The 26,613-nt window shown below is 37.6% G+C and overlaps 1 protein-coding gene across 10 annotated transcripts in view; it reads left to right on the forward strand.

Annotated features, from left to right (window-relative positions):
* The window catches only part of LOC134309847 (microtubule-associated protein 4), a 60,415-nt gene that overhangs the window by 11,418 nt on the left and 22,384 nt on the right, over positions 1-26,613 (forward strand). For 6 of the 10 annotated variants that reach the window (XM_062991217.1, XM_062991215.1, XM_062991219.1 and 3 more), the window contains exons 2-5: positions 3,062-3,243; positions 15,387-15,506; positions 17,194-17,349; positions 19,442-20,794. In XM_062991217.1, the coding sequence (XP_062847287.1) occupies positions 3,069-3,243; positions 15,387-15,506; positions 17,194-17,349; positions 19,442-20,794 (1,804 nt within the window). In that variant the 5' untranslated portion in view covers positions 3,062-3,068. The remainder of the gene's footprint in view (positions 1-3,061; positions 3,244-15,386; positions 15,507-17,193; positions 17,350-19,441; positions 20,795-26,613) is intronic. The other 4 variants (XM_062991224.1, XM_062991223.1, XM_062991216.1 and 1 more) reach the window with 4 other exon arrangements.

The raw sequence follows: 26,613 nt of genomic DNA on the forward strand, positions 1-26,613 counted from the left end.
CCATGCTGTGTCTGCTTTCTCTGTTTACTCCAATTTTTTTTTTCCAACAAATTAACAAAATCTTTTATTTTGTTGGGATTCAGCATTTTATGAGCCTACAGCATATATGAATAGGGAATGATTACAGCTGAAGTGCCACATAAATTGTAGCTGCTGTTCTAAATGGTTTGTATGTGTCTGTTTACACACATTGTTCACTGTTGTAATGATGCAGATTAAGCAGGTTTAGCTTCGTCAATGGCCTTCTTAGAGCCAAAGAACACATACAATGAGAAATGTCGAGTACTAAATTATTGCTCCAGAGATTCGTCAGCAGTGTCAAATGAAACCTTGCAGTAAAAATCCTTGATTTCCTTTCTTTGTTAGAGCATAATTGTTTCTGTTACGCCACACCTCATTTTTTACATATTTTTTTTAGATCCACTTGAAATGTTGACACAAAGAGTTGACACTCATGAGTTGTATTAACATAGATGCCCAGTTAGAAATGACAGAAATGTAATGTGTTTTCTTTTTTTGGATTATCTTTAGTTTAGATTTAATGTAAAATGTAATTTAGTGTGGACATTTATAAATTAAAGTGCATATGTATGGGACAGTGGTGGGACAGTGGTAGTCTAGTGGGTAGAACTTTGGGCTGTCAATTTTAAGATTGTCAGTTTAAATCCAGGATCTGCCATGCAGCCACTTTTGGGCTCTTGAGCAAGGCCTTCGACCCTGTCTGCTCCAGGGGCGTCGTACAATGGCTGACCCTGCACTCTAATCCCAGCTTCCAAAACAAGCTGGGATACACAGAAAAAACGTTTCCTTGTACTGTACATGTGTATATGTATATATGACAAATAAAGACATTCTTTACTCTTCTGTGTGTGTGTGTGGTCGCACATACTTCATTGATTAAAAGTATGTATTGGCTGTAATGTACAGTAGAACAGTAACATGTTCGGAAGCACTGTGAGCACAACCAGTTCAGCACTCAGAATAGGGATGCAAATCTTGCCTACTTCCTGTAACCGATAACCGACCATCATTAGTCAGCTGATAACCATAAACTGATTAGCTTATATCTTTACAATGCAATGTAAAACACATGATGATGTTTCATATCAATAAGTCTTTATATTTAATAATAACTGTGTAACTTACACATTACACACTGGCAGTAATATAGAACAGTAATTGGATCATAAATACAGTGTGCCTTTATACTGATATGATATTGCTTACGTTTTCTATTTTAATGTTTAATAGGTCTAGGTCAATTTTTTCCTCCACATATTTACGAGTCGTAGATGTAGCATCCATATCATATCTGATTTATTTAAATTATTTGAAAGGATATTTCTCAATAACTTTGCATATATTCCTTATATATGATTGTATACTGTATATGGTTGTAAAAGTACCCATTGACTAGTAATCTTAATTTTTAGAACTCATGCACGTTTCCATTGTTAGTTTATTAGCTATAATCAACAAAGCTAGCAGGAAAATAACACTTCAATAATCACAACAATTTTTGTTGCTAGGTGAATAATGACACAAGACAAGATTCTTTGTGCAATATCATTGATAACTCCCACCTTCAAAACTTGGTTTTGGGTAGTCGTCAGTGCAGCAAGCTCCACTGATTGATGTTAGACACTAAACCCAGGGGCTCTGGTTAGACCCACCCAAAGGGAGGATGCACCTTCCTTACTGCTGTTGAGCCTAATGTTAAATTCTAAGTTTCACAGAGGTGAGAAGGTTTTGTTATTGAAGTTTATGGAAGGCTTAGAGAGGCGAACCTTCCTACAGTAATTTTCAGTTGCGTTAAGGGGTGCTCTTGGAAGCACTTGGAAGTGATAAAATGGTAATATTATTATTGGATAACATGACATTTATTTTCTCCTTTCCTTCTTCAATGAACATGCTTTCTCTATATATTTCAAATCCACTGTAGGTCATCCAATGAATCATTAGGGTATGGTTTGAGTATTTGGCAGTGTTTTCGGCAGGTGTGGTGAGTTCTCCAATGGGCCTGAGTGTGTCACTTGGTGATTTGTTTAACATGGAAATAAAGTGGGTGATGTCCTTTTTGCCACCAAGTTGTAACTCAACAAAATTAATCCTTAGTGCCCTCATCAACTGAGCATTTTTGACACCTGCCTATCATTTTCACTTCAAACTGTTGCCTGTAGTGTTTATTGTATTTTGCCGGTTAACTGATGCCATTTTTTTAAATTGTGTTTCATTTAAACAAACCAGCACACTGTATTTTTGGGTTAGGCTGCTCTGCTAAGGCACACTGTAAAAAGGCTGTTTTTGATTTCGGAGCTATAGCTACTCTAATTACAATTCTTTTGTGAATTCAACTGTTTGTGAATTCAGCTGTTCCATTTGGTAGTGAGGTTGGGCTAACACCAAAAAAGGTTATTGTTTTTGATTACTTTCAAATTCTAAATGAGGACTACTGAATGTCTTGATTCTTGATTTGTGAACATTTTACAGTGTCTTGAAAAAAAATGACATTGTTGATCATTTGTTTTAAATGTTAGACACATTTGTAGATCAACGTGTGAAGTTAGATTTTGGGCTGGATAGGATATGTGAGATTATTTGAAATTGAACCAAATGAGAGATAGAAGAAAAATTTTGAAAGATAGAGGAAAAAATGTAAAAAAAAAAATAAATAAAAAAAAATGAAAGTTGGTTAGAATTTGTTCTCATTGGCTGTTTTCCTTTACACTTCTTTTTTGTATTTATGTAGCGCAAGTCAACCTAACTTGTATCTTAATGTTCTTATGAGCTCCTACAAGGCCCTCTAGTGGTTATATATTTTGAAACCAGCTTTTTTTCCTTATTAAACAGAACACAATTAATGTTAGGGACAGTACTTAATGCTGTGAATGAAAATATTAACAAAAGATTTAATAATAAGAAAGAAAGAAAAGATGCTTCTTCAAATGGATCCTCTCACCGTCCACTTCTTTTTTTAATCAGGACTACATTTGGAAAATAATAAGAAAAATACATTTCCTTTTGTATTCAACAAGTACACACTTTTTTTTGTTTTTTTTAGCAGAAGGATGGCAGACTTGAGTCTGGGCGATGCTCTGACTGACAGCGTGACCCTGGCGGCTGAGGAGAACTTGGTGGAGAGGGACTTTGTAGCCACACTGGAGGCTGAAACCTTTGAGGACAAGGTCGGAGAGACAGTGGGAAAAACAGATTACATCCCATTACTAGACAATGATGAAAAAGGTGAGTAACACTTAAAAGTAGGAGTCAGGGATGCAGCCATTGTCAGTTTTTCCTATTAAACTGTATACTCAGACACATCTTTATGTTGTATGTTATACATTTTAAGGTACTATAGTTGCAGATGGAAATATAAAATCCGCTTGTTGTTCACCCTGTACCCACTAAACTGAAAGTTTTGATCCATGGTCCATAGCTGTATCTTTACAGCCTATTCTTACAAAGAAAGTGTTAGACCCAAAAAGTGTCATGACATTCATATGTTTAAGTGATATCTTCAAATGCATACTGAAAGGCTTTTTTTATGTATTGTACATTCAGTCTTAATCACAAGTTAACGCCTCCCCAGCTGTCTATTACTCTATCAGCCAGTTGGGCATCTACACAGACTTGATTGACTATGTTTGAGAATGCCCTATGCCTGCCTTGCGTCCATTGTTTCCCGGTGGAACTGGGCTCAGAGGGATAGAGCGGTTGATGGAAAAAATAAAAAAAGATGCCAGTGTTTCAGTTGTCTTGTATCAGTGTTTCAGTATCCAAGTAACATAAAACAAGTGAGTTTCTGTAGTTTTACCCCCTGCATGAAATGTGCGCAAATATTTGCGCAAATACATTCTTTCTGTCATTTAAAGGAGACACAGCTTTACTCTAATGTTTATAAATCCTTAATAAATAAATACACATGTCCTGTTTAAATCTGCTGTCCTGTTCTGCACTCTTAACATAAACAACGTATATGTGTAAATGACCTTTTCCACACTTGCTGTGTGCATGTAAAAAGATTCTGTTTATCACAAATTACAGGCAAAGCTGTGTAAGCCAGAAACCTTAACAAATGAATCTTTTAAAATGCTGGCTGTCTAGACTAATGCAGACTGTTGACAAAGCTAAAAGCAACATGTCTTAGAAAGGTGGTGGGCCACCAGAACAGCTTTAATGCAGCATTAATGTACTTGAGAGGTTGGTTATTCATCTGCAAAAAATCACCTGCATTACTAAAGCACTTTTGTACATGGTAGAATGGTCCTGCCATCTGCATTTATGTCTCTCCACTCATTTATTTAGGTTCTTATTGTTTTGTCACCCATCTGTCTTTGTGTGCAGAAATAAATGTGAAAATATTTTTTCATAATATTAGTAGTTCACTGAGCTGTAACGACTTGTGAAATTCTGGACATCTGTTTTGTGTATATAGAATCATGCTCATTTGTCCATGTCTTTGTTCACTCCAAATCAGCTACAAACGTTTATGAGTATTGAGCAGGGTGTGTGTCTGATAGAAATGTGATATGATAGGAATAGTCTGTCCCACTTAGAGGTCATTGAGGGCCCTGTAGTGTTGAGTCCTATGGTGATGCATTTCTTTCTACATATGTATCTGTGTGTACAAGCAGAACCAGGTGCAGTGTTGGAGAATGAAAAACAAAATGCCCAAGGGGCACCAAAACCTGGTAAGAAGCATTGCATTATATCCCTGAACCGCTATCCTTGGTTGTACAATTTTTTTTTAGTATTTAATTTCTTTTTTTGTCCATTGTTTGAGTAGTTAACTTTAATGCATATGGTATATGTACAGGTAGATTTATTCTAGAGTATGGTTGCATGCATGCATGGTCGTTGTGGTGTTTGTATGTGTTGTTTGTCCTGAAATGTTAGTGTTTGTTTTAAGTGCTCAGTGTACTCTTCGTTTTTGTCACATTTTGACTCCACATAAATAAAATGTGGAGTCAGTGTGGATAATTATAATCTCAAAACTTGTTTATATATATATTGGCTTGGACAGTAGCAGTTGTTGCAGCAGCAACTAAGACTCAGTGACATAAAACACATTAAGAAAATGTATTTCCACTACAAACATAGGCCAACATTAACATCTTTGTTCAGGTGATATGCCTGATGTCAAGCTGTTCACAACAGTTTTAGCAGGTCTAAGCAATATGGACTATAAAAAAAGCTGTTGAATTAAATCGTACAATGATTTAGAACAAATGTGTGTGTATGCAGAGCCTATGCTGAGTTGTAGGTTGCCTTGGATAAAATGAATAAATACTTTTGTCCTCACCTGTGTATTGGCAAAATCTGGATTAGTTAAAATGTTTCTGATGACTGCTTTGAATGTATCAGCTAGTAGCAAACTTTCCTTTTTCTAATAGTGGTGACTGTTAACCATTAACTGAGAAGCATAGTGTTGCATCAAAGTATAAAACAGTGTTATATAAACTTTTTACTTAGTATCAAATGCAGGCCTTTGTATTCTATACTGGAACATAATGTACAATATCCACATAATTTTTGTAAACATAATAATGGTAAACAAAGATATGCAGAGTGTAACATTTAGTCAGACTTCAAACAAATGCACTGTGATTTTAATGTTAAAAAGTTCAGCTGTTGCAGCACTTCATAAATTAGGCCTTTATAGCAGAGTAGCATTAAGGAAGCCACGGTTGAGTTAGAAGCTGATAAATGCCATCTAAAAGACTGATCAACATGATCAAAACCATAATCAAAAATGCGGCCTGAAACTGTATTATGCGAAGAGAAAGCCATATATTGATTTTGCAAAAAAAAGACTGGCAAGTTCTTTGGGTCCAAATTCATCGGAGGTAGGCCAAAAGTGTTTCAGGAAGTGTCCCAACTTTTCTGGAAATGGTGGGACTTTGCCATTTTGGAATTTGGGACGTTCTGTCAAATGCCATCAAAAGAAGAAGCTCTTAAAGTACAATAATATAATTAACATATACAGTGGGGTCAAAAAGTATTTAGTCAGCCACTGATTGTGCAGGTTCTCCTTCTTAGAAAGATGAGAGAGGTCTGTAAATTTCATCATCAAGATCTCATCCCGTGGGGTCAAAATGATCATGAGAACGGTGAGCAAAAATCCCAGGGACCTGATGAATGACCTGCAGAGAGCTGGGACCAAAGTAACAAAGGCTACCATCAGTAACACACTACGCCGAGAGGGACTCAAATCCTGCAGTGCCAGGCGTGTCCCCCTGCTTAAGCCAGTACATGTCCAGGCCCGTCTGAAGTTTGCCAGAGAGCATATGGATGATCCAGAAGAGGATTGGGAGAATATCATGTGGTCAGATGAAACCAAAATGGAACTTTTTGGTAAAAACTCAACTCGTCGTGTTTGGAGGAAGAAGAATGCTGAGTTGAACACCATACCTACTGTGAAGCATGGGGGTGGAAAATTCTTCTTAAGGGAAGAATGAACAGGGCCATGTATCGTGAGATTTTAAGCCAAAACCTCCTTCCATCAGTGAGAGCATTGAAGATGGAACGTGGCTGGGTCTTCCAGCATGACAATGATCCCAAACACACCGCTCGGGCAACGAAGGAGTGGCTCCGTAAAAAGCATTTCAAGGTCCTGGAGTGGCCTAGCCAGTCTCCAGACCTCAACCCCATAGAAAATTTGTGGAGTCTGTGTTGCCCAGCAACAGCCCCAAAACATCACTGCTCTAGAGGAGATCTGCATGGAGGAATGGGCCAAAATACCAGCTACAGTGTGTGCAAACCTGGTGAAGACTTACAGGAAACGTTTGACCTCTGTCATTGCCAACAAAGGTTATGTTACAAAGTATTGAGTTGAACTTTTGTTATTAACCAAATACTTCTTTTCCACCATAATTTACAAATAAATTCTTTAAAAATCCTACAATGTGATTTCCTGGATTTTTTTTCTCATTTTGTCTCTCATAGTTGAAGTGTACCTATGATGACAATTACAGACCTCTCTCATCTTTCTAAGTAGGAGAACTTGCACAATCAGTGGCTGACTAAATACTTTTTGACCCCACTGTATGAAGACGGACAATAACAGTAGTCATGTCCCTACTGTCTTTGAGTATTATATTTTTCAATGTTTTATCTAAGAACCTTTGTAAACGGATGTCACGAACATAGCATGTTTTCGGCGAAACTAGAAGAATATTTTGGAGAACATTTTGATGCATGTAGAATTTGGGGAAAAAGCTCATAAACAAGAATCGAATACTTGTTCTTTACTGCTTTCTTTATTATTTTTTGCAGTATTTTGGCTAAATACTGCAAATATCAACAATTGCCTTGTTAATGCTTTTTGTTGCGCCAGCTTTGGCATTCTCTAAATCCAACACTGGTACTATTTATTTTGTTTTCTGATGCACAACAACATCTCAGCTGCCCTTAAACTCTAATTCAGCCTGGCATACATGAGTACAAGCTTTAAAGAGTGCAAGTCAGTAAGCAACAATGCATGATGTGGCCAGCTGTGCCAGCATGACTGCCCTGCCATGATTAGTGACCGGTTTTTAGGATGATGTCCTCGTTTGTCCAGCTTGGCATGACTGCATGCTTAGTGGAAAAATCCCCGCAGTGCAGTCAAACAGAGAGTGCAGGACCAAGACCAGCTCATAATTTTAGTGGTCTGATGTTAAACTAGTGGTTGACTTTAGTCAGCTAAGCAAGTATAGTTAACTGTAGTATTAATAGATGGAGCACTTTCATGTAGTAATTTTTGTTAAGATCATATTCAGTGTTTTCAATGTACTTGCCTTTTGGTGGCACTGTTGTGCTCTTTCATTTCCACCACATAGGCTCAGCATGAGGACGCTCAGGTGGCATTTGAGTTCTAATCTCAGCTGTGCTGTCAGCAGGTGAGGCATTTAAAACAGACATGATCAGATTGTCTGATGACCGAAGCTCTAAGATGGATTGGCGCTTAGTCCAGGGTACATCTGTCTGCCCTGTGTTTCCTGGTAAAACCAGACCAGTCACGACTAGGTTAAAGTATATGATGAAAATAAAATGAGATTTCAGAATGAGATCAGGTTTTTTATTCCCCTGGCCAATAGTATATAGGAATTTAGGGCTTGTAAGCAGCTCATATGTAAATGAGGAGCTAAAAAGCAGAGGTTGGTGCTTCAATGCTTTACTTTGCATTGGGCTGGGCAATATGGCAAAAAATATATATATATTTGTCAATATATGTTTTAATGTGACAAAGTACTAATGGGGTTGTTTTATCTTTTAAAAGAAATGTCGGGCGGCACGGTGGCTCGGTGTGTAGCACTGTCACCTCACAGCAAGAAGGTCCTGGATTCGATCCCCAGGTGGGGCGGTCCGGGTCCTTTCTGTGTGGAGTTTGCATGTTCTCCCCGTGTCTGCGTGGCTTTCCTCCGGGAGCTCATGTTTCCTCCCACAGTCCATAGACATGCAAGTGAGGTGAATTGGAGATACAAAATCGTCCATGAATGTGTTTGACATTAAACTTGTAAACTGATGAATCTGGTTAAACAAGTAACAAGTGACATTAAAATCTAATTAATAATAATAATAGTTAAAAGAAATGCCAATACATGCAGTATTCTGCTGTTTATTATGTGTATTTATTGCCATATTGATACTGTATTGTCATATTGCCCAGCTCTGCCCTGCATGGTTTTGTGTAGTGCATGTGTGCTGCATGAGAAGGTGCATGGGGTACATGGGAAAATAAAGATGACTAGATTATCTGACACCACTAAAGTGTTGTAAAGTACTAACCTGCACTTTTATTTTCTTCCCATTGCTCATCACACTGGGCCTTCTGTTCCACAATCTTTTTTTTAATCAATTATTTATTCATTAAATCTTACCTCTGTTTTTTCATTTTTCCAAATACCTTTTTTATTCTTTGTCTTTCTTTAAACACCTCATCAATACATTGTTTTTTAATTTTACACTTTTCATTTTTTTGTAAACCTTTGACTTTCTACTTCCTTACTACTTTTCTTTAATACCACATCTTCATTCTCCTAAACCCCTTGGCCCATCATATGCCTCAGAGGATTAGCTTTGCTGCAGCTGCTGCTGTCAATGGCTTAGACCTGCCTCTGCCTTCCAGCCCAGCGCCTCCTTTCCTGTCCACCACACACAGCCATCTCATCACTCGTCTGCAGCTCGGCAGCTGCATCAAAAAGGATTTTAGACTTTTTAAAAATTTTGTGAGCTGCAAGAAGAGCCAAGTAGTATTCGTAGCAGGCAGCCATGTGAACGCATCAAACCCTGGAAATCTGTCGTCTTTTTACATGTGCTCACAGAATATGTAGGGTACACAGGCCTTTGTAATTATAGAACAAAATGTACCAAGTTAAAAGTTCACACAAGACATTATATTAGTCAAACAACCCAAGATGCATCTCTATTTGTACTTCACTGCAGTGTTTCATTAGAACAGACAGAGTACAGGGCAAGTCATGTGGAAAGGGGTTATTCAAGGGCATTGTAGCTAAGGGTAAAGTCTGATATGTCTGGCAGTGACAGACTACAGTCAAACACTGGAACGTCACTGCATGTGTCCATTTGGGCACAGCTTGCTGGGTTCTTCGCATACACACACGCGCACACACACACACACACACCCACACAAACAATATACTAGCACAGTGTTAGTCTGCACTTGTGGGAATGGCATAAATGACCTAAATTGTAATATAAGTAAAAGAGTTTACCAACTAACCTTCAAACACTAACTGCACTTTGCCTTTTTCTTCTAAAAGCATCCACCAAATAACACTGTTTGCTTTGCTTCGTGGTAGCTTAGCAAATTGTACAAAAATGCTGCTTCCAGCTGTTTTTCTTACATACAAGCAGATGCTTTTGAATTACTCCCGTGTTTTCTATGTCTATGCAGCTCATTTAACTCACTGTTTCAGCACACTGTATAGTTTTAGAGGCTTCATTTCTAATTTAATAAAATACTATTTATGAAATATGTTGTGTGGTAAGGTTGCTGTGATAATCAGTTCACTTCTTGTTCATTGCTTACCTATTTGAATGTGCACCTAGAACTAAAAGGACTTTAAAACATTGGTACTTGACATTTTGTTTACTTAAAGAAAAGGCTTTAGACAATTTTAGTAACTAGACTTTGTGTTCTGTGTGTGTACATTATTAACTGTGCTTTGTGTAATCAGTACTACACACACTTCTCCTGCTGTTGTGGTGTATTGAGTCATTTTCAACATTTCCTTCTGCAGCTAAGCAATAAAGTCATTATGGAAACTGTCTAAAAGTTGTGGTTTTGTTCCACATATGTTTTGGTTATTAAATCTGATTCTGTAGGTGATATTTCGACATATCTTTTAAAGTCTGACCTAAAAGGCCTCTTAAAGCAATCTTTTTACAAGTATTGCTAAACCATCTTTGAAAAATGCTGTGCTTTTATCCTACTTAAAAAGATGATATTTTCAAATAAAATCTTGCTCTTTCTAAATATGTGCAAGCTTTTGCTAATATGCAAACAGCTTAAGGATTAACACGTCATCGTCTTTTTTGAGTGCCATTTACAAAGCATCCCAAAATTTCTGCAGACTAACTACTAATGCACTATGACTGTGGATCTGACTATGCTTTTTTACTCTTAGAAATCCTTAGAGATTTTAGCTGTCTTGGAGCTCATTCTGCAAAGTTTTAACCAGCCACACACCTGCCTATTTTCTTGTCTGTGTTTTCTATCACCTGAATTTGGCCATAATACTTTGTTCGCTGTTAAGTAAAGAGAACTTTTTTCTCCCTCTCACTCACTAAATTCAGTAAGCTTTATTGGTATGACTGTATTCACTTACAGTATTGCCAAAGCATTATCAAACAAGGAACATACATTAAAAGAAAAGGAAAAAAATAAAAATAATAATAAATTGAACATGTATTTAGATTCCCTTTTCTCTATTTTTTATTCTTCACACCAACGTCTTTGCTTTCCAGCTTTGCTAGTTCATCGAACATTTTCTCTCTTGACCTAATCTACGTTTTCTCCTTCTTGTGATGGTGTGATTGTAGCTGCTCCAGTAGAAAGGTAAGCTGCTATGTGAGGTGATACAGTACTCTCTGAGGAGAAACCTCTATGTGGGTCAGTCTCTTCTACTTTTATTCTACTTAAAGCACACACTGGCCAAACATGCAGCAGTGGTACTTCATTTGCAGCCTTGGCTCCCCTTTATACATTAAGCATGTGGTTAGTCAGTTGTACTTAAAGCTGCTAAATGGCTCTTGTTTCATGATGGTTAATAATGGCTAACTGGCTTCAGAATTAACAAGTCAAATTCAAACTCATGATAAATGAATTTATCTGACATTTACTTAGTTGCTTCTTACAGCAAAACCCAAAAGGATCTTGCTATAAAAAATAAATCAAAGCATAAAAAAAAAAAAAAAAAATTCCAAAGCATATACCATGGAACACAGTAAAGACGGTCATCAGCAAGTCAGTAAAATGTGACGTACAGTGACAGACCAAATACAAGGGAAAAGGCTGTTCTGGGTGGCTAACGAGGTCTTGGAAGTACTAGTTGTGTACTACATGTGACAACAGTCTCCCATACATAACATACATAACATAAGTCTGGGTTGTGAAGAAGGATGGCAAGAAATACATCCATGTCCAGCTGCATTTAGCAAAAACCTGCACTAAGTCTGCCAAAAGCATGTGGGAAAATGTGTTATGGTTTGAGAAGAAGGTCGAACTCTTCATTTTAAAAGGTGAAAAAAATAACACCAACCAACCAAAAGAACACAATTCCCACAGTGAAGCATGGTGGTGGGGCTTAATGGCAAGGTGAAGGAAATTATGGACAGCCTCTTATAATGAAGCCTTGTGAAGCCTTCACAAGAGAAAGATTAAAGTTTTTAAATGGCCCTGCCAGAGCCCAGACTTGAATCATGTTGAAAATCTGTGGGGTGACCTAAAAAGGGCTGTGCCCAGGAGATGCTTTCATAATCTGACAAAGATAAATCTAATAAAAATGTCAGACTTTACATTTATAGCTCAGTAAAACTGTGTAGATTGAGAGTTGAGAAAATCTTTGTTGTCAGTGGCCTAGTTTTGTGCTTGCTTAGGAGTCTCACCTCTGTTGGCCTGAGACAACATGAATGCTAGGTCAGACAGAGGACATGTCCTCTTCAATATTTTACATCTCTGTCCTTCATTATGTTGTATTACAATGTTTCTTAGTATAACTGATCTGAAAATATTCTATATAGCTGTGTGGTGTGTCTTATCTAGTTTGCTATTTGTTGAAGTATTTATTATATAATAATTATATAATAGATGTCTCTTAGACTATTTGTCTGTGTCCTCATTGCTCACTACCCAAATATGTCGCCGGGCACAGCCAGCTTTGCTGAGAACTGCATGTCCTCAAACACTAAGTGTTGATTACAAAAATAGTTAGGGTCTATACATCCCTGGAGTATTTAAGTTGTCAAAATCATAGCAGCAGCAAAAATCTGGGTCAGGCAAGTCAAAAGTCTGCAATGAATGCTGTATGTGGGAAAAATAATGATAGTCAAAAAGGTCCATTCTCAGACTTAAACAAAAGAACAAATACAGATATAATCTAGCGAAAACCGGATACTGGTGTCAAATAATAAGGTAAAAAAAGACAGTTCTGCTCAAGGTATAATGTTTTGCAAATGCTGGAAAATTTGTGATAAGGAACTACTAGCCAGCTGTAGTGCAGGAGGCCAGATATGTAAAAAAAAAAAAACAGGCTGGAAGAAATATCATACAATGACCGTTTGCTTGTGTGACAGTCTATTCCAAAACCAGTGTTGTGTGTTTTTTTTCTTTTTGTTTTGGCTATTCATGTTAGGGGTTGCCATAATGGACCATTCGTCTTCATCCTGCCGTGCCTTGAATATCCTTTTCAATCAGCCTAAGCACCTGCTTGTCCTCCGTCACTGCATCCATATAACTCCTCGGTGGCCTTCTTCTTCCCGCCTTCTCAGCACTTACTACTATCTTGTAAACTTTCCCTTTCACTCTGGAAGATACACTTCTATCAAAGTCACTCCTGCCACTCTATGCCACCCACTCCACCCTGGCTGCATGCTTTTCTTCACCTCTCTACCACAATCTCCATAACTTAGTACACTCAACCCCCAAGTATTTAACCTTGTCAACTTTCATCCACTTTTTATACACTTGTCCACTTTCATCATCTGAACTCCTTGCAGCTCCTTTTGCCCTTTTCTGTACTTCATCAATGTTCTCAAAGCAAACATTGCATATGCGATGCACTTTGCTGGCATAAAACCATATTGCGGCTCAGAAATCCTAACCCCTTTTCTCAATCTAGTTTCTACTACTCTTTCCCAAATCTTCATGCTGTGGCTGATAAACTTTTTGTCTCTGTAGTTGCTTTAGCTCTGCACATCACCCTTATTTTTAAAAATAGTAACAATTACGCTTCTCTACTAATCAGGCATCCTCTCACATTTCAGAGTTTTGTTAAACAATGTAATTACAACTCCATTGCCAGCTCTCTTAAACATTTCCATTCCTCCACTGGTATGTCATCTGGGCCAACTGCTTTTCCACTATTCATTCTCTTTATGGCTGCCCTCATTTCTAACTTGCACTCCCTAGTTCACTATCTCTACATAATCCAAACTTCTGTCTCGTTTTCCTAATTCATCAGTTCTTCAAAGTACTCTTTCCACCCTCTCAGTACCCTCTCCTCATTTTTCAATACAGCCCCACCTGCGTCCTTTATCATTCTTACATTCTGTATATCCTTTCCAGTGCTGATTCTCTGTCTGTCCAATTGGTACAAGTGCTTTTTGCTTCCCTTCGTGCCCAACTTCACATGCAGCTTTCCATACTTCTTTTCCTTAGCCATAGCCAATTCTCTCCTTGTACTTGTCCTATCAAAGTCTTAACTTTTTGGGAAGGCTGTCTACAATATTTTGAAGAGTGTTTAATCCAAATTAATCCAGTCAGGTGGTTTTTCCCAAACTTATGCCACAAAGTTGAAATTTAAAATAATTGATTTTTGTACACATGTCTTCCTTGCCCTACACAGACTCTGCAGAATTTAATTTAATTGACAATTACCTTATGAAGTTTGGTACAAAGTGGGGAGCCATGACACAATCCAATCATGATTTCCTCACCTGTTACCAATTCACCTGCTCATTGTGTGATCTTTTAGAAAACTGCAACTTGAATATTTAGATTTCACTGTAATTTGGCCCTTGTTTCAACTTTTTTTGAGTGTTTTACAGGCATCAAATTCTAAATATGTTTATATCTACCATATACAATAAAATTGAAAACATTGTAATTTTTCTTTCAACATTTTTTATGATAGCCTCCAAACAGCGGGAGCATACTTTGTCACATTTGCTCATTAGTTTTTTGGTTGACTGTACTCTAGGAGGTCACAGAGGCTCCTGGGCTAGTTCAGTGAGCGTAATAACATGCGTCTAATGTCTTTAGGTATCAAGTTTTTTTGCTGTATCACCCATCCTTACAGGAGAGTGTTAATGTGAAGTTGATTCAGTGTGTTGTGCTTGTGGCTTGTTCAGCTGTAAGAGCAGACAGTGCTGGAAGGGCAGAGCTGAGGAAGTCAGGTCAGAGAAACTCAACGTGACAGGAGAACACAGGCTATTGAAAAGCTTTCACAACCAAAGTCAAGGAGGTAGGGTGGGGGTGGTTGATTTGTGACTGTACTTATTTAAAGAACTACTAAACCTTTTTATTTCTCGACTTGAAAGTTTTTCCCCAATGAGTTGGGCTTTTAGAATCAGCTACTTAAAGAAGATATAATTATATACTTTTATACTAGTACCAATGACAACACTTCTAATCTTCTAAATCAACATCAGGCCTAACCAGAGGCCCCTGTCTGGGTTTTTGGGGACCTGTGGTGCTGTAGTAACTCTGGGTATTAATCTGTCAAGCCTTCTTAATATCAGTTGTGAAAAGCCACTGGCTGCAAGAGGAGCAAGGGATGAGGAGAGAGGGATGTTTGTGGGAGGGTGAAATCTCCTCCTGCTGTGGACAGAACAACCAGTTCAGGCAGCAGGCCTGCATTGAGTCAAGAGGTTCTCAGTCGAGACAGGACCACAGGCTCACACTGTGCCAGTCTCTCACTCACAATTGCCACAGTTGCACACTCAGGCTATGGAGTCAAACAACATCTTTCCCCTGATTTATCTTAATCTGTGTTTGTTAAAATAAAGTGTGCAGTGGGTTGGACTTTTCTCTGTTTATAAGGAAGGTTAGTTTCTGTAGTATCCTCTGCAAAGTTATTATGTGTTATTGTTGTATGTATTGTTTTTTTTTTTTTTGCAAAGGAAGAGAAAGGTCATAAATTTTTTTCACATCTTTGTTACAGGCACTGTAGGTATAGCATCGACACCAGGGGGAGAGGTTTCAGTGTCACACCTGGAGCCACAAGGGGACGTGCATCCACTTCAGATGAATCAGAAGGCCTTTGTATCAGACTTTCAATCAGGTTAGAACTGTGTAAAAATAGGGCTATGTATTTAAACCATGCCAACTGCCATCAGGCTTTCTATTATGTTAATGGGAGATTAATCTACTGGGAGGATAAGACTAACAATTATTTTTAGGCACCAGTTTATTCAGGTTTATTAAAATGTGTTTTAATTAACAGTAGATTAGATTTCAAATCACTTCCATGAGTGATTCTTTAAAATTCTTGTCTGTGGGCATGTCTATAAGGATTGTGCAAAAACCCTTATACTTCATGTTTCAGAAATCTGGATACACTTTATGACATGTTTAGAAAATCTATGTATAGTTGTATGGTGGAATTGTCAATGCTTCAATGTTTGGAAATCTTATTGATAACAGCTAGGTATGTATTGTTTTTTTTTTTAGCACACACTGATGGCCTATTTTAATTGATATGTCTTTATTAACCAAATTAAACAGCTTTTCAGTGCTTGTTAGTGAATAGTCAGTAGAAATGCTTCTCCTGAGACAAGGTTAGGAGAATACATTAAACTGTCTCACTTAGCTGAGGTGATGAGTCATCCACACCTCAGTATTCACGTCAGGAATAATACAGAGCCAAACCATCTGTTGCTGATTCATTCGTTAGTCTTAGCCCTACAAAATATGACTTAAACATGCATACTTATTTCATAATAATAAGACTAATATAAAATATTATTTTGTAGATGTTCTTTAAATATTATAACTATGTAAATAATGTTTATAAGGCATGTAGTTATAAACAACATAATGAAGAAATGTGTAATGTTTTACTACCACTTAATATTAGCTGTTAATATTTCTAATTTGATACCTGCAACACATTCCAAAGCTAGGAAAGCAGCATTGTCAGACTGAGAAGTTTGTGGAATGATGAAAAAAACCTGTTTTGGAACTTTCTATATGTGAACAGGTAACAGGTAATGCTATCATGATGCTGTCACAGAATGGCAATGAAAGTCGTTTAAAGCTAAGATGGATCAAAAGCTACATAAGGGAACTTTTCTCATTGCACAGTTGCCAGGAATTAAATTGATCTACAGCCAACAATTCACTTAAATAGTCTTAATTGTAGTTTTTAGATGCAGTGAAAAAAGGCTTATATAAATTACTCAAATGTGCTTATCCTGTACTGACCCTGTACCAACTTTTTAGGAATGTGTTGCAGGCATGTATTTAGCACATATTTAAAAATGGCAACGAAGTTGATAAGGTAAATTATTTAATATATTCTGTTGGTGCGTTTAGTTTAAAAACCCTTTAAAATTATTTAAAAAGTTTAGCTGTTAAAGTGGCAGCAGACAGGTCCTAGTGGGCTGCTTAGAAATGTGAAGGATTAATACAAATAGATCTAGTACAATAGTTCCAAAATAGTCTTGTTTCTATTCTGAAAAACATCTGTTTGCTACTACTAATATTAGTGGCTTCTACAAGTTTCAAGACAAATTTTTAAGCCAATGTTCTTTACAGACTTGAAATGGCCAGTGAAGTTGTTTAATTTGATGTGTATTATATTACATCAACACTTCTATCCTTAAAGGTATATAAAAACATTTGATATGTACTAGCTGCTAAAATTAAATGGTATTTAAAAAAAGTAAGCAAGGTGTAAAAACAGATTTTAAAACTTGTTTTAAACAGAACACGGCTTAACAACAGCACTAAGCACTGTATTTTCACAGATTTCTCTCAGCCTTTATTGGGACTGGAAACAAATATGGATGTTGGAGTTGCACCACTCCAGACAGAAAAATCTCCCAGCATTGCTGACACACACACACCCCCATTGCTGGCCAAGGAGGCACCTGCCACCCCTAAGAACCCTTTGGACTTTGCAGGTAGTGAAAAAAAACCTCTCACACACACAAGAACAGATATGCATACACAAATTTTACCACACACTACACAGCATTACAAGTCAAAAGAGTTCTAGCACATCTGACCTATACTCTGGATTTACCTTATGTTGGGTGTAAATAGTTATTATTATGACTTGTCACTGTCAACTAGTGCTTATGGTGGTATTTCTAGCTGTCCTGATGTCCTGTTTTTCAGGGGATTATGGGATAAACGCCAGTGCTTATTCTCAGCAAATTTTGATTCATCAAACGGGTACATGCAGTGCAATCTCTTTGAGATGGGTTATAGTGGCCCACAGATTTATACAATCAAAGCCACAGTCATTTTACCATAGCATTCACCTTGGGCTCCAAAATCATAACTTGCCCCTTCTGGATGAACTGTTCTGGTACAGCTGAGAGCTAGTGTTCTGTTTATTGCTGGCAGCATTTGTGTTTAGTATACAACTCAGCATATGGATCTCATTTAAATGACCAACAAACTCTGATAGGTTATTATAAGCACACCATTATACTTATAATTAAAGCCATTTTTATGTGGTTTTACAATTTGCTTTAGAAACATTGTAAACCAATACCTGCCAAGAACAGTCAATAAGATTTGTGCTTACAGGAAGGATATAACAAGGATATATCATGGTGACTCAAACAACCAAAAGACAAAACATAGCCAGGCATCACCAGTGGTAGTAGTCTAGCACTATTTACTAAGGTGCCACCTGAATGCCTACAACATGCAGATAATGTCTTAATTTCACATAAACAGTACAAATTTGTGGGCTGCCATTTGTCAACAGTTAATGCTAGGTGTTGAGGCTCTCTGACCCAACAATGGCAACCTGTCTGTAGTAGGACTTGAACCTGTATTCGAAAGCTTGCTGAGCTACAGCATGCCTTTATAGGCACTATTTACCAATCATAAAATGAAACACATCACCAGTCATCTTAAACGGTCTGCTTTATTGCAGCAATGAGTTTAGTGTACTTCAGTAGCCTTTCCACTTAACACATCTGAATTTAATAGTTTATCTTTGGAATGTGGTAGAACGGGGTTTGCAGCAATACCATCATGCACCCATGATGACACTGACCAATATCTGTAAGAATATCTACATGTGGAATTCAGGAATGAAAAAAATAATGGGTTCTGACTTCGTATTATGGTGTTTATTAAGTGGCATGTACATGTTCTATAAAAACGCTGTGCTGTCAGGGTTGCATATTAATATGCTTTTACTCATAAATCAGTACCTACTCATGAGTCAATACTCGGACAAAACCAGAAAAGTAATTTGATATTTGTCTATGTCTGTTGTTCTTAGAAATCACAGGTTCATATCTTCTCATTATTGAGTGCATTTGATGTTTCATATTAAAGTAAACTAGGTCAGGCTTGTGCACTATCCAATGGTCAATTTTATACTTGAGGGACCACAGACTTACAATACCATTATTTCTTTAATATGGAGTCTCATTATTGTGCACGTAGAATGTAGCCTTACAAAAAACTGGGACAAAGTATGGTTTAAACTAATTAAATGTTATGTTTTTGCTAAACAATAATCCATCATAACTACTGGACCCATATTATTGTCATATGAAACTTAAATATATAATAAATGTAAATTGTTTGAAATTCTGCTTTATATGTGTCACATTTACAGTTGCAAATATTTTTATGATTTTTATTTTTTTGATGATTTTTTTAGAGCCACTGTAGAACTATGTGTTTGTTAGTAATGCTTGCTAAGAGGGATTTCCTTTTCATGTAAGACTTGCCTATCTCAGTCATTTGTAAGCTTATGTGTTATTCAAAGAGCAGTTCAGATGTCCTGAAGACACCTTGTGCTTGCCTTACTTTCCTGGATTAATGATTGCTGTGTGATAGTGGATTCTATATTATGTAATGGGATTTGACAACAACTAAAATAGGGTAAAATTTTGTAAATTAGAACAAAAAATGCACTTTATGTTTGAGGTATAAAATGTTCTTAATAAATTAATATAGTGTGTATGACAGAAAGAAAAAGCATTTATCCTTCTAACTTGTATTCCCCTTTTTGCATATGAGGTGTCTTTGGTGACCACTGGTCAGATGATACTGGGGTTCCCTCTGACCTACCCTTCACTCCCAGTGTTTCCACGGTGATAAGTCGCCATGCAGGCCATCTGGTAGAAAGTCAACAAGATCCCACTTACCACCAGTGGTCCCCTAGAAATAGTGGTCTGGGGGAAGGAGATGAGAGAGAAAATGAAGGTTTTGATCGGAAGAAGGAGAAAAAGAAGAAGAAAAGAAAGCCCAAAGAAGAAATATGTGATGAGATGGAAAATAAGAGTCATTTGCCGAGTAAGAACATCTTCCTGCCTGAAGGCGTAATTCAGACATCAGCATCCAAGGAACCGGAGCAAAATGAAGGCTGGCAACAGGGGGATGTTGTTCGTGCAGGTGGAAGGATCAAGAAGGAAAAAAGGCGTAAGAAGATTCCAGAAGAGTGGTCTATTCATGCAGAGCCCTTTGTCCCTATTTCAGTCTCCATGTCTCAGAACGTTGGAACTGAATTAGAATGTCCACTATCTGAAGACAGCAGTCAGGGCCTGGCATCAGTTTGTGAGGATTATTCTGATGAGAACCTTATGCCATCATCACTTACCCATGATCTGCTTTCATTAACACCTGCTTCTCCACCAGTGCCATTGGAGGTCAAATCTGCAGCATCCTTCAATGAAGTGGAAGGATTTTCACCCATGGGCCTGCTGTCTGTATCCCCTGGTTTCCATGATACTCTTATGGAAATGGAAAGTGTTACCATGGATAATACTGCTGATGCCTTTATCCTTTCTCCATCACTAGGTAAATCTGAACCTCATGCTTCAGTGTTAAATGCCCAGTGCGTTGTCCTTAGTGGAGGAATCTTTGAAGAGGCTATGTTTGAGCAAGAGCCCTCTTTTACTGACACACCATTAGGGACCCATGTTTCAGCTACCATCCCTGTGGTTAATCCCTTGATGTCCACTGTCCCTATGGTTGATCCCTTGATGTCCACACCTGGCACTAGTGGTTTTGGATCATCTATGGAGGCCTTGATCTCTGCTCCTCCGTTCACACCATCTGGAACTGCTTGGTCTCTAAATGACTCACATCTGAATAATCCAAGTGAGCCGTTTACCATTACATGCATGGAGGATGTTACCCATGAGGCACCTGTCCCTGTATCTCTACCTTTAACTCAAAACAAAACCCCAAAAGAAGCCAAATCAAAGCAAAGCAGGAAGACACGAACGTCTTCATCAAAGAGCCCCATGTCACCTGAAGTGAAACTTCCTTCTCCTCAAAACTCTGGTTTAAACCCTGCTGCCCCGCCGTTCTTTCCTAGCTTTGCTGAGCCTCGAGAGCATGTGACGGCTCTGCCTGCCATGCTGGAAGGTTTGTTATTGGATGGTAAAATATGGATTTACTCACTGCATGACTGTGAGATTCCCAAGCCTCACCTTGGCTGCGCAGGGCTTGGGTGACTAGGCACCTTTTCCTCCACTAATACACCCGTTCCCCAGTGTACACCCCTTGTTGGGGTTAATTAGAAGCTGAATGGCTTGGTTTGGCTTGTGTGATTAAAGGGTGCATCACTACTAAGCAAAGCACTGCGTGTTTGTGTAGGATAGAACAGTCCCATTAACCATGAGTAATTTAGAGTGTGCAATACTAACTGAATGTCTCTTGATTTGCAGTGGTTCAGAGGCACATTCTTGTTTACTGACCACTGTTGTTTCGTTTTTCTGCCCAGGTATCCTGGAGCTGTTTAACATAAATGTTGTTTTACTCAATTTTTGTTTTAATAACACATTCATAATGTTTAAAACCTATTTAGTCTGTAGACGTAAAATTGTATGTACTTTCATTACATAATACATATTTTGAAAACATCTGCAAGTGAAACTAATGTATTTCTTCTTTCTTTTTTTGTCTTTACATGCTTTGACAACATCTGCATGTTCATTAACATCTGCTGTAGGTAAGTCCATTATTATTTGGACATTTTTATAGATATATAAAAAAATGTTGCACTTTGTAGTATCCTGGGGTAATCAGGTGGTGCAGTGGTACAATTTGGCAGCCCCTTACCGCTGAATCTCAGTGGTGCTATCAGCCTTTTTGACGTCCACACAGACTACATCCAAGGGGGGTGGAGAAGCAGTAGTCGAACAGCTTAGGCATTGGGAGGTGCATTTGTCAGTGTGGTAAGGCGTGTATGCTTTACTGCAAATGCTTGACTGTACTGAATATTTTCATTTTTATGTGGGCTACACTGAATGAGCAAGTGGCTCCTATTAATAGCTTGGTGACACAGTCCCAGCAGGCATAGAGCTATGATTAATAAAGAGTGGAAGAAGATACGCTTTACTTTCACTCAGCTTATCCATCTTCATTTCCTTTGGATTCTGTTACCACTGAAACAAATAGATATGTTTGCCTTTTTGCATACCCAATTCTCTTTTGTGAACAGCAGCATCTTGAGAACATTCATTTAAATTGTTTATTGTGTGAGGCTGATCACTTGTATTTGCATTATTAATTAATGTTGCATTCAAAATGGTATTGTCCTATTTTGTTTAGTATTTTTAATCAAATCTGCTGGCACTGATCAAAGTTGTTAAAAGAACTTTAAAAAAATTGTAAATGTAGGTTTGAAGACATGGCTAGTAGGTCATGGTCTAGGGACCTAGAAAACCTCACGTTTTTCAAAAGGTTTGGCAGAAATCGTGTGATGTTAATGTTAATTGTGGAAGCTGTGTATGGATGTTTGTGCTCTGATAAAGTCTGAGACTCTATTCAATACGAATGTGTGTTTGTGTGTGTCTCTGAGTAGGTGTGGCAGTATGAAACAGCTGTCCTGGCTGCCTGTGTAATTTCTAGCTATTTCTTTGCTGGGAGGATCTGTGTCACTTAGGGTGCTGTTTATTCTCCGACACGCTGCTTTTCTGTCTGTGTGTTTGGTGTGTCGTGCCAGATGCAGTAGCATATCTTGTTTTCTTTGAATACTGTTTACAGTTAGCACACGCAACACAGTGCTGGGAAAAGGTATTTGCCCTCTTCCCAATTTCTTCTGTTGTTGCATATTTGTCACACTTATGTATTTCAGAACATCAAAAAAACTTTACACTTAATAATAGACAAAGATAATTTAAGTAAACATTTTTTAAAATGATGATTTCATCTTGTAAATGATGTTTTGCCCTACCTAGCTTTATGTCAATGTCAAATTTATTTATAGAGCACAACAGCTGTTGACCAGTACTGTGCAGTGATCATAGTAGCAACCTATAAAACAGACAATAAAAACACAGAAATCAGTTTACACAAACAACACACATTTTATTGTACTTTATTGCTGAAATTGTCTGAAGTTAATGCCTACTGTTAATCTTCATTGCAAATGGGTAGTGGTGGCCCAGTGGTTAAAGTATTGGACTAGTAATCAGAAGGTTACCAGTTGAAACACTACCACCACCGTTGGGCCCATGAGCAAGGTCCTTGTCCCTCAATTGCAAAAGCGTTTGCTAAATGCTGTAAATGTAAATGCAGTTCAGTAACATGTAGAACCACTTTCACCACCAATAATTTGAGGTGTTTATGTTTAGGGCATTGGTCCTGAGCAAGGGCCTTAACCCACAATTTCTCAAATTGTATTTAGTTGTAATTGTAAGTCACTTTGAATAAAAGTGTCTCATAAATGCCGCAAAGGTAAATGTAAATGAATGCTAGCAGTGTTTCGTTGTTTTTTTACTGGAGGTATTGTGGTGGGATATGTAGGTTTTGGTTAATTAGCTGCCTTGTTGCTTATGTCCCTGTTGTGCATCAATGAGTATGTAAATGAGAAACCTCAAGTTGGGGAAAAAATAACTAAGAAGATCAGCTCCATGAATTGCTCACTGCCAGACAGACGCCCTCTGGAGAGAGGTGTGGGCCAAGCTAGTTTCCATGGTGACTGATGTACAGCACATGTTTCCCAGGTAATGGGGACAGATGCTAGAGAACATGGCTCCAGTTTGCTTTTAGAATTAGATAGATAGGTCAGTTTAACCAATCAAAATGAGATTAGATTTCTTTGCATACATACCATTCTTACCACATTACACAAAACAGAAATGTTTACATTAGAATAAAACATTGAAGTATTTTTTATGGTGAGTTGGTGATTCTGAGTACTTGTTGTTTTTAAACAGAATGTATGTGGGTAATACATTAAAACTTATTTTACTACAGACGTGTATAGCAATTTTGAGAAGCACTGTCAGTTTGTTAATTACGCAGAGATGCAAATCGGGCAGCCGTCGACTTGTTCCTATAAATGGCTCTGGAACGTAATGTTTCCAAAAAGTGTGGGTGGTATAAGGAGAAAAATAGAATAGGCTAGGTACAAAGAATAGTCTGCCTTCTGATGCAGTGGTATGAACAACGCCTCTATTTTACATATTTTTATGACAAGTGACGTTATCCTCTCTTTATCCTCTTAGTATTTGCATTTCCATTATCCTTGCTTCACATTCTCAAGCAGACTTGTCCCTGCAAAACCAAAGCTGTAGTTTGCCCTGGATTCACAGCCACACTTTAAATACTCACACAAGCTATCCTTTTTAAAGTAAGTTCAAATTTGACACGCAGCTCAAGCAGTCAAAATAACACTAAAATCAACATGGCCAGTAAGTTTTAGTATAGACATGAGGTTTCCGTAGGCAGCAGACAAATCAATAAGTTGGTTATCGTCATTTGATACAGAGATATAAACTCTTTGAAACCTAGTAATCCAGGTTAAGCTTTTAAGAAATTGTGTTTGCAATGTTTGCAAAGCTTATGTGCACCAGCTTTAGCAAGCCATGTCTGTTTGGACCGCATCTTGTACACAGGAGAACAGTTATGTCGTAAAAGGAAATGGCATTGGCCATATTGTTGGCACAAAGTTGGAAGCATCTTTAATTTTAAATAATTGAATCTATACACCTGTTAGCAATGGGTATGACTAATCTCTTGTCAGTAGATTTTGGCTTGAATAAGCTTGAGTACAGCTTTGGTTTTGCTTAACAAAATAGACAAAAACACATTCCATAGGACAGAATTTTTGGTGTCTCGACCGCTGCTCCTCTCCTTTGTTGTGTTTTCTTTAGTCATCCTAAAACTCAACTGTTGTTCTCTTGAGATCAATATGTCTACGCAGAACCCTTCTCCTGCAATGCTCCCTTATTTGCCATTGCCATGACAAGACTGTTGTTGCCATGGCAACAGGAGGCAGTTGCTTTGGAGACTTAATGAAACAGGGCTACCAAGGAAATAATGGCAGCTCACTAGGGAGTTTAGGGTGGGAGGGTTACTGAGCTAAACATAGAAACAGCCAGTCATTTGGGTGATTGTTTTGTCTTCTTGCTAGTGTCTCTACGTTTCTACTCATATTTTCACATGCTTTCCTATGCTAACGACTCCACACGGCAGTAAGAATCAAGAGCAGAGATTGTTTGCATTGCAGTTTAGTCAAATGTAAATACTAGATTAAAACATCCAGATATTAAGAGTGGAAATTTATTGTTGTAAATCTTTTCATTTAGATTTTGAGCAAAATATGACTGTCCATGTACAAAAATGTTTACCAGCATAATACAGACACACCTAGGAGCAATGTATTTTCTTCTTGCTTATGTAACTGTAAACACAGGGCCAGACTAGTGGGGTCAACACTGAAAAATGACATTGGACATCTCCAGTGGCACCATCACACCGGTATAAGACTTAATAATATTTGTCATTAATCTGTCAGTTGTTTACTGGCCTAAAGTTCTATTTACTATTTTCTGGCATTTCTAAATGACACAGAGAAATAGACTTCCCCCCTCACCATTTACATTTGGAAAAGGAAAAACCCTGTTGCCTGTCATGTTTCCCAAACAAAATTTTATCGATTTATAGATCCATGTTAGAATGTAATACACTTTGGTGGGATTGTAAGTGAAAGGCGGTGCAATATTTGCTTCATTGTGGGTGTGGTGTTCTTTTAGTGATGCAAGCTGCTGTTTTTTGCACCAAACATATCTTTTGGAATTATAGCCAAAAGGTTCAACCTTGATCTTATCAGATGTGAACACATTTGATGCTGGTTTTGCAAAATTGTCCTGGGCTTGGATGTTTTTCTTGCTACCCTACCCTAGAGCCCAGACATATGAAGAATACAGGAGACTGTTGTCACATATAGTACACAACCAGTACTTGCAAGAAATTCCTGCAGCTTTGTTATAGTTTCTGTAGTTGTTGGTAGCCTCCCAGGCCAGTTTTCTTGTCTTTTCATCAGTTTTGGATGGATGCTCAAGTCTTTGTAATGTTACTGTAATGCCACATTTCATCCACTTGTCATGGTATATGTAATACTTTTGTTAAACCCTTCTGATACCTTTTAACAATAAGATCCCTTTGATGCTTTGTAAGCTCTTTGGGAATAAGGAAAAGCCTACCTGAAGAGCTGAACTTTATATGAGGTAAATCAGTAAAACTTTAATTGATGGCAGGTTTTAATAAAACAACTAAAACTACAATTTAACATAAGTTTAAATGTGTTTGGTTCATTCTGATTACAGCCACATTACCAATTATAGGAGTTGAAATACAAGTGTGCACACTTATCCAACCACATTATTTTAGTGTTTCCTTTTTATTAACCTCAACTCTAAAAGCATGATGGTTACAACTAAATATAATAGAAATGATAAAGAAATCATTCTCAATTTCAATTAGTCTATAGATGTCCTGGCCACCAAAATGTAACTAGGCAAGCACAATAAACATTATACTTTTGTATTCTTTTTTTTTTTTTTTTTTTTTCATTGGTTTGCTATTGCCATTTTTTTTTTTTTTTTTTTTTTTTTTTTTTTTTTTTTTTTTTTTTTTTTTTTTTTTTTTTTTTGCTCATAGGCGTCTTCAAAGCTGTCTGCCTTATCTTGCCCTAAGATTTTGGCATCAGCTGTCATATGTGATGTGATCAGAAGTGACAGGCTTCCGTTTGTCTTTTTCATGGTCAGTGTTTTTCCACCCTGTTTAGCGTATCTCCATCTATGTTTGTTTCTCTCCACATACTTCTTCCCCTGACTAGCAAAACAATTAAGCTTGGTTGGTGTTGTAAGAAGCTGTTTTAATGCTTGCTTACAAATGCATATCATGATTACAATCACCTGTTGATGTCACCTTAATTACATCATTATTTAGGT

This window comes from Trichomycterus rosablanca, chromosome 3 (assembly GCF_030014385.1).
Source record: "Trichomycterus rosablanca isolate fTriRos1 chromosome 3, fTriRos1.hap1, whole genome shotgun sequence".
Lineage (NCBI taxonomy): Eukaryota > Metazoa > Chordata > Actinopteri > Siluriformes > Trichomycteridae > Trichomycterus > Trichomycterus rosablanca.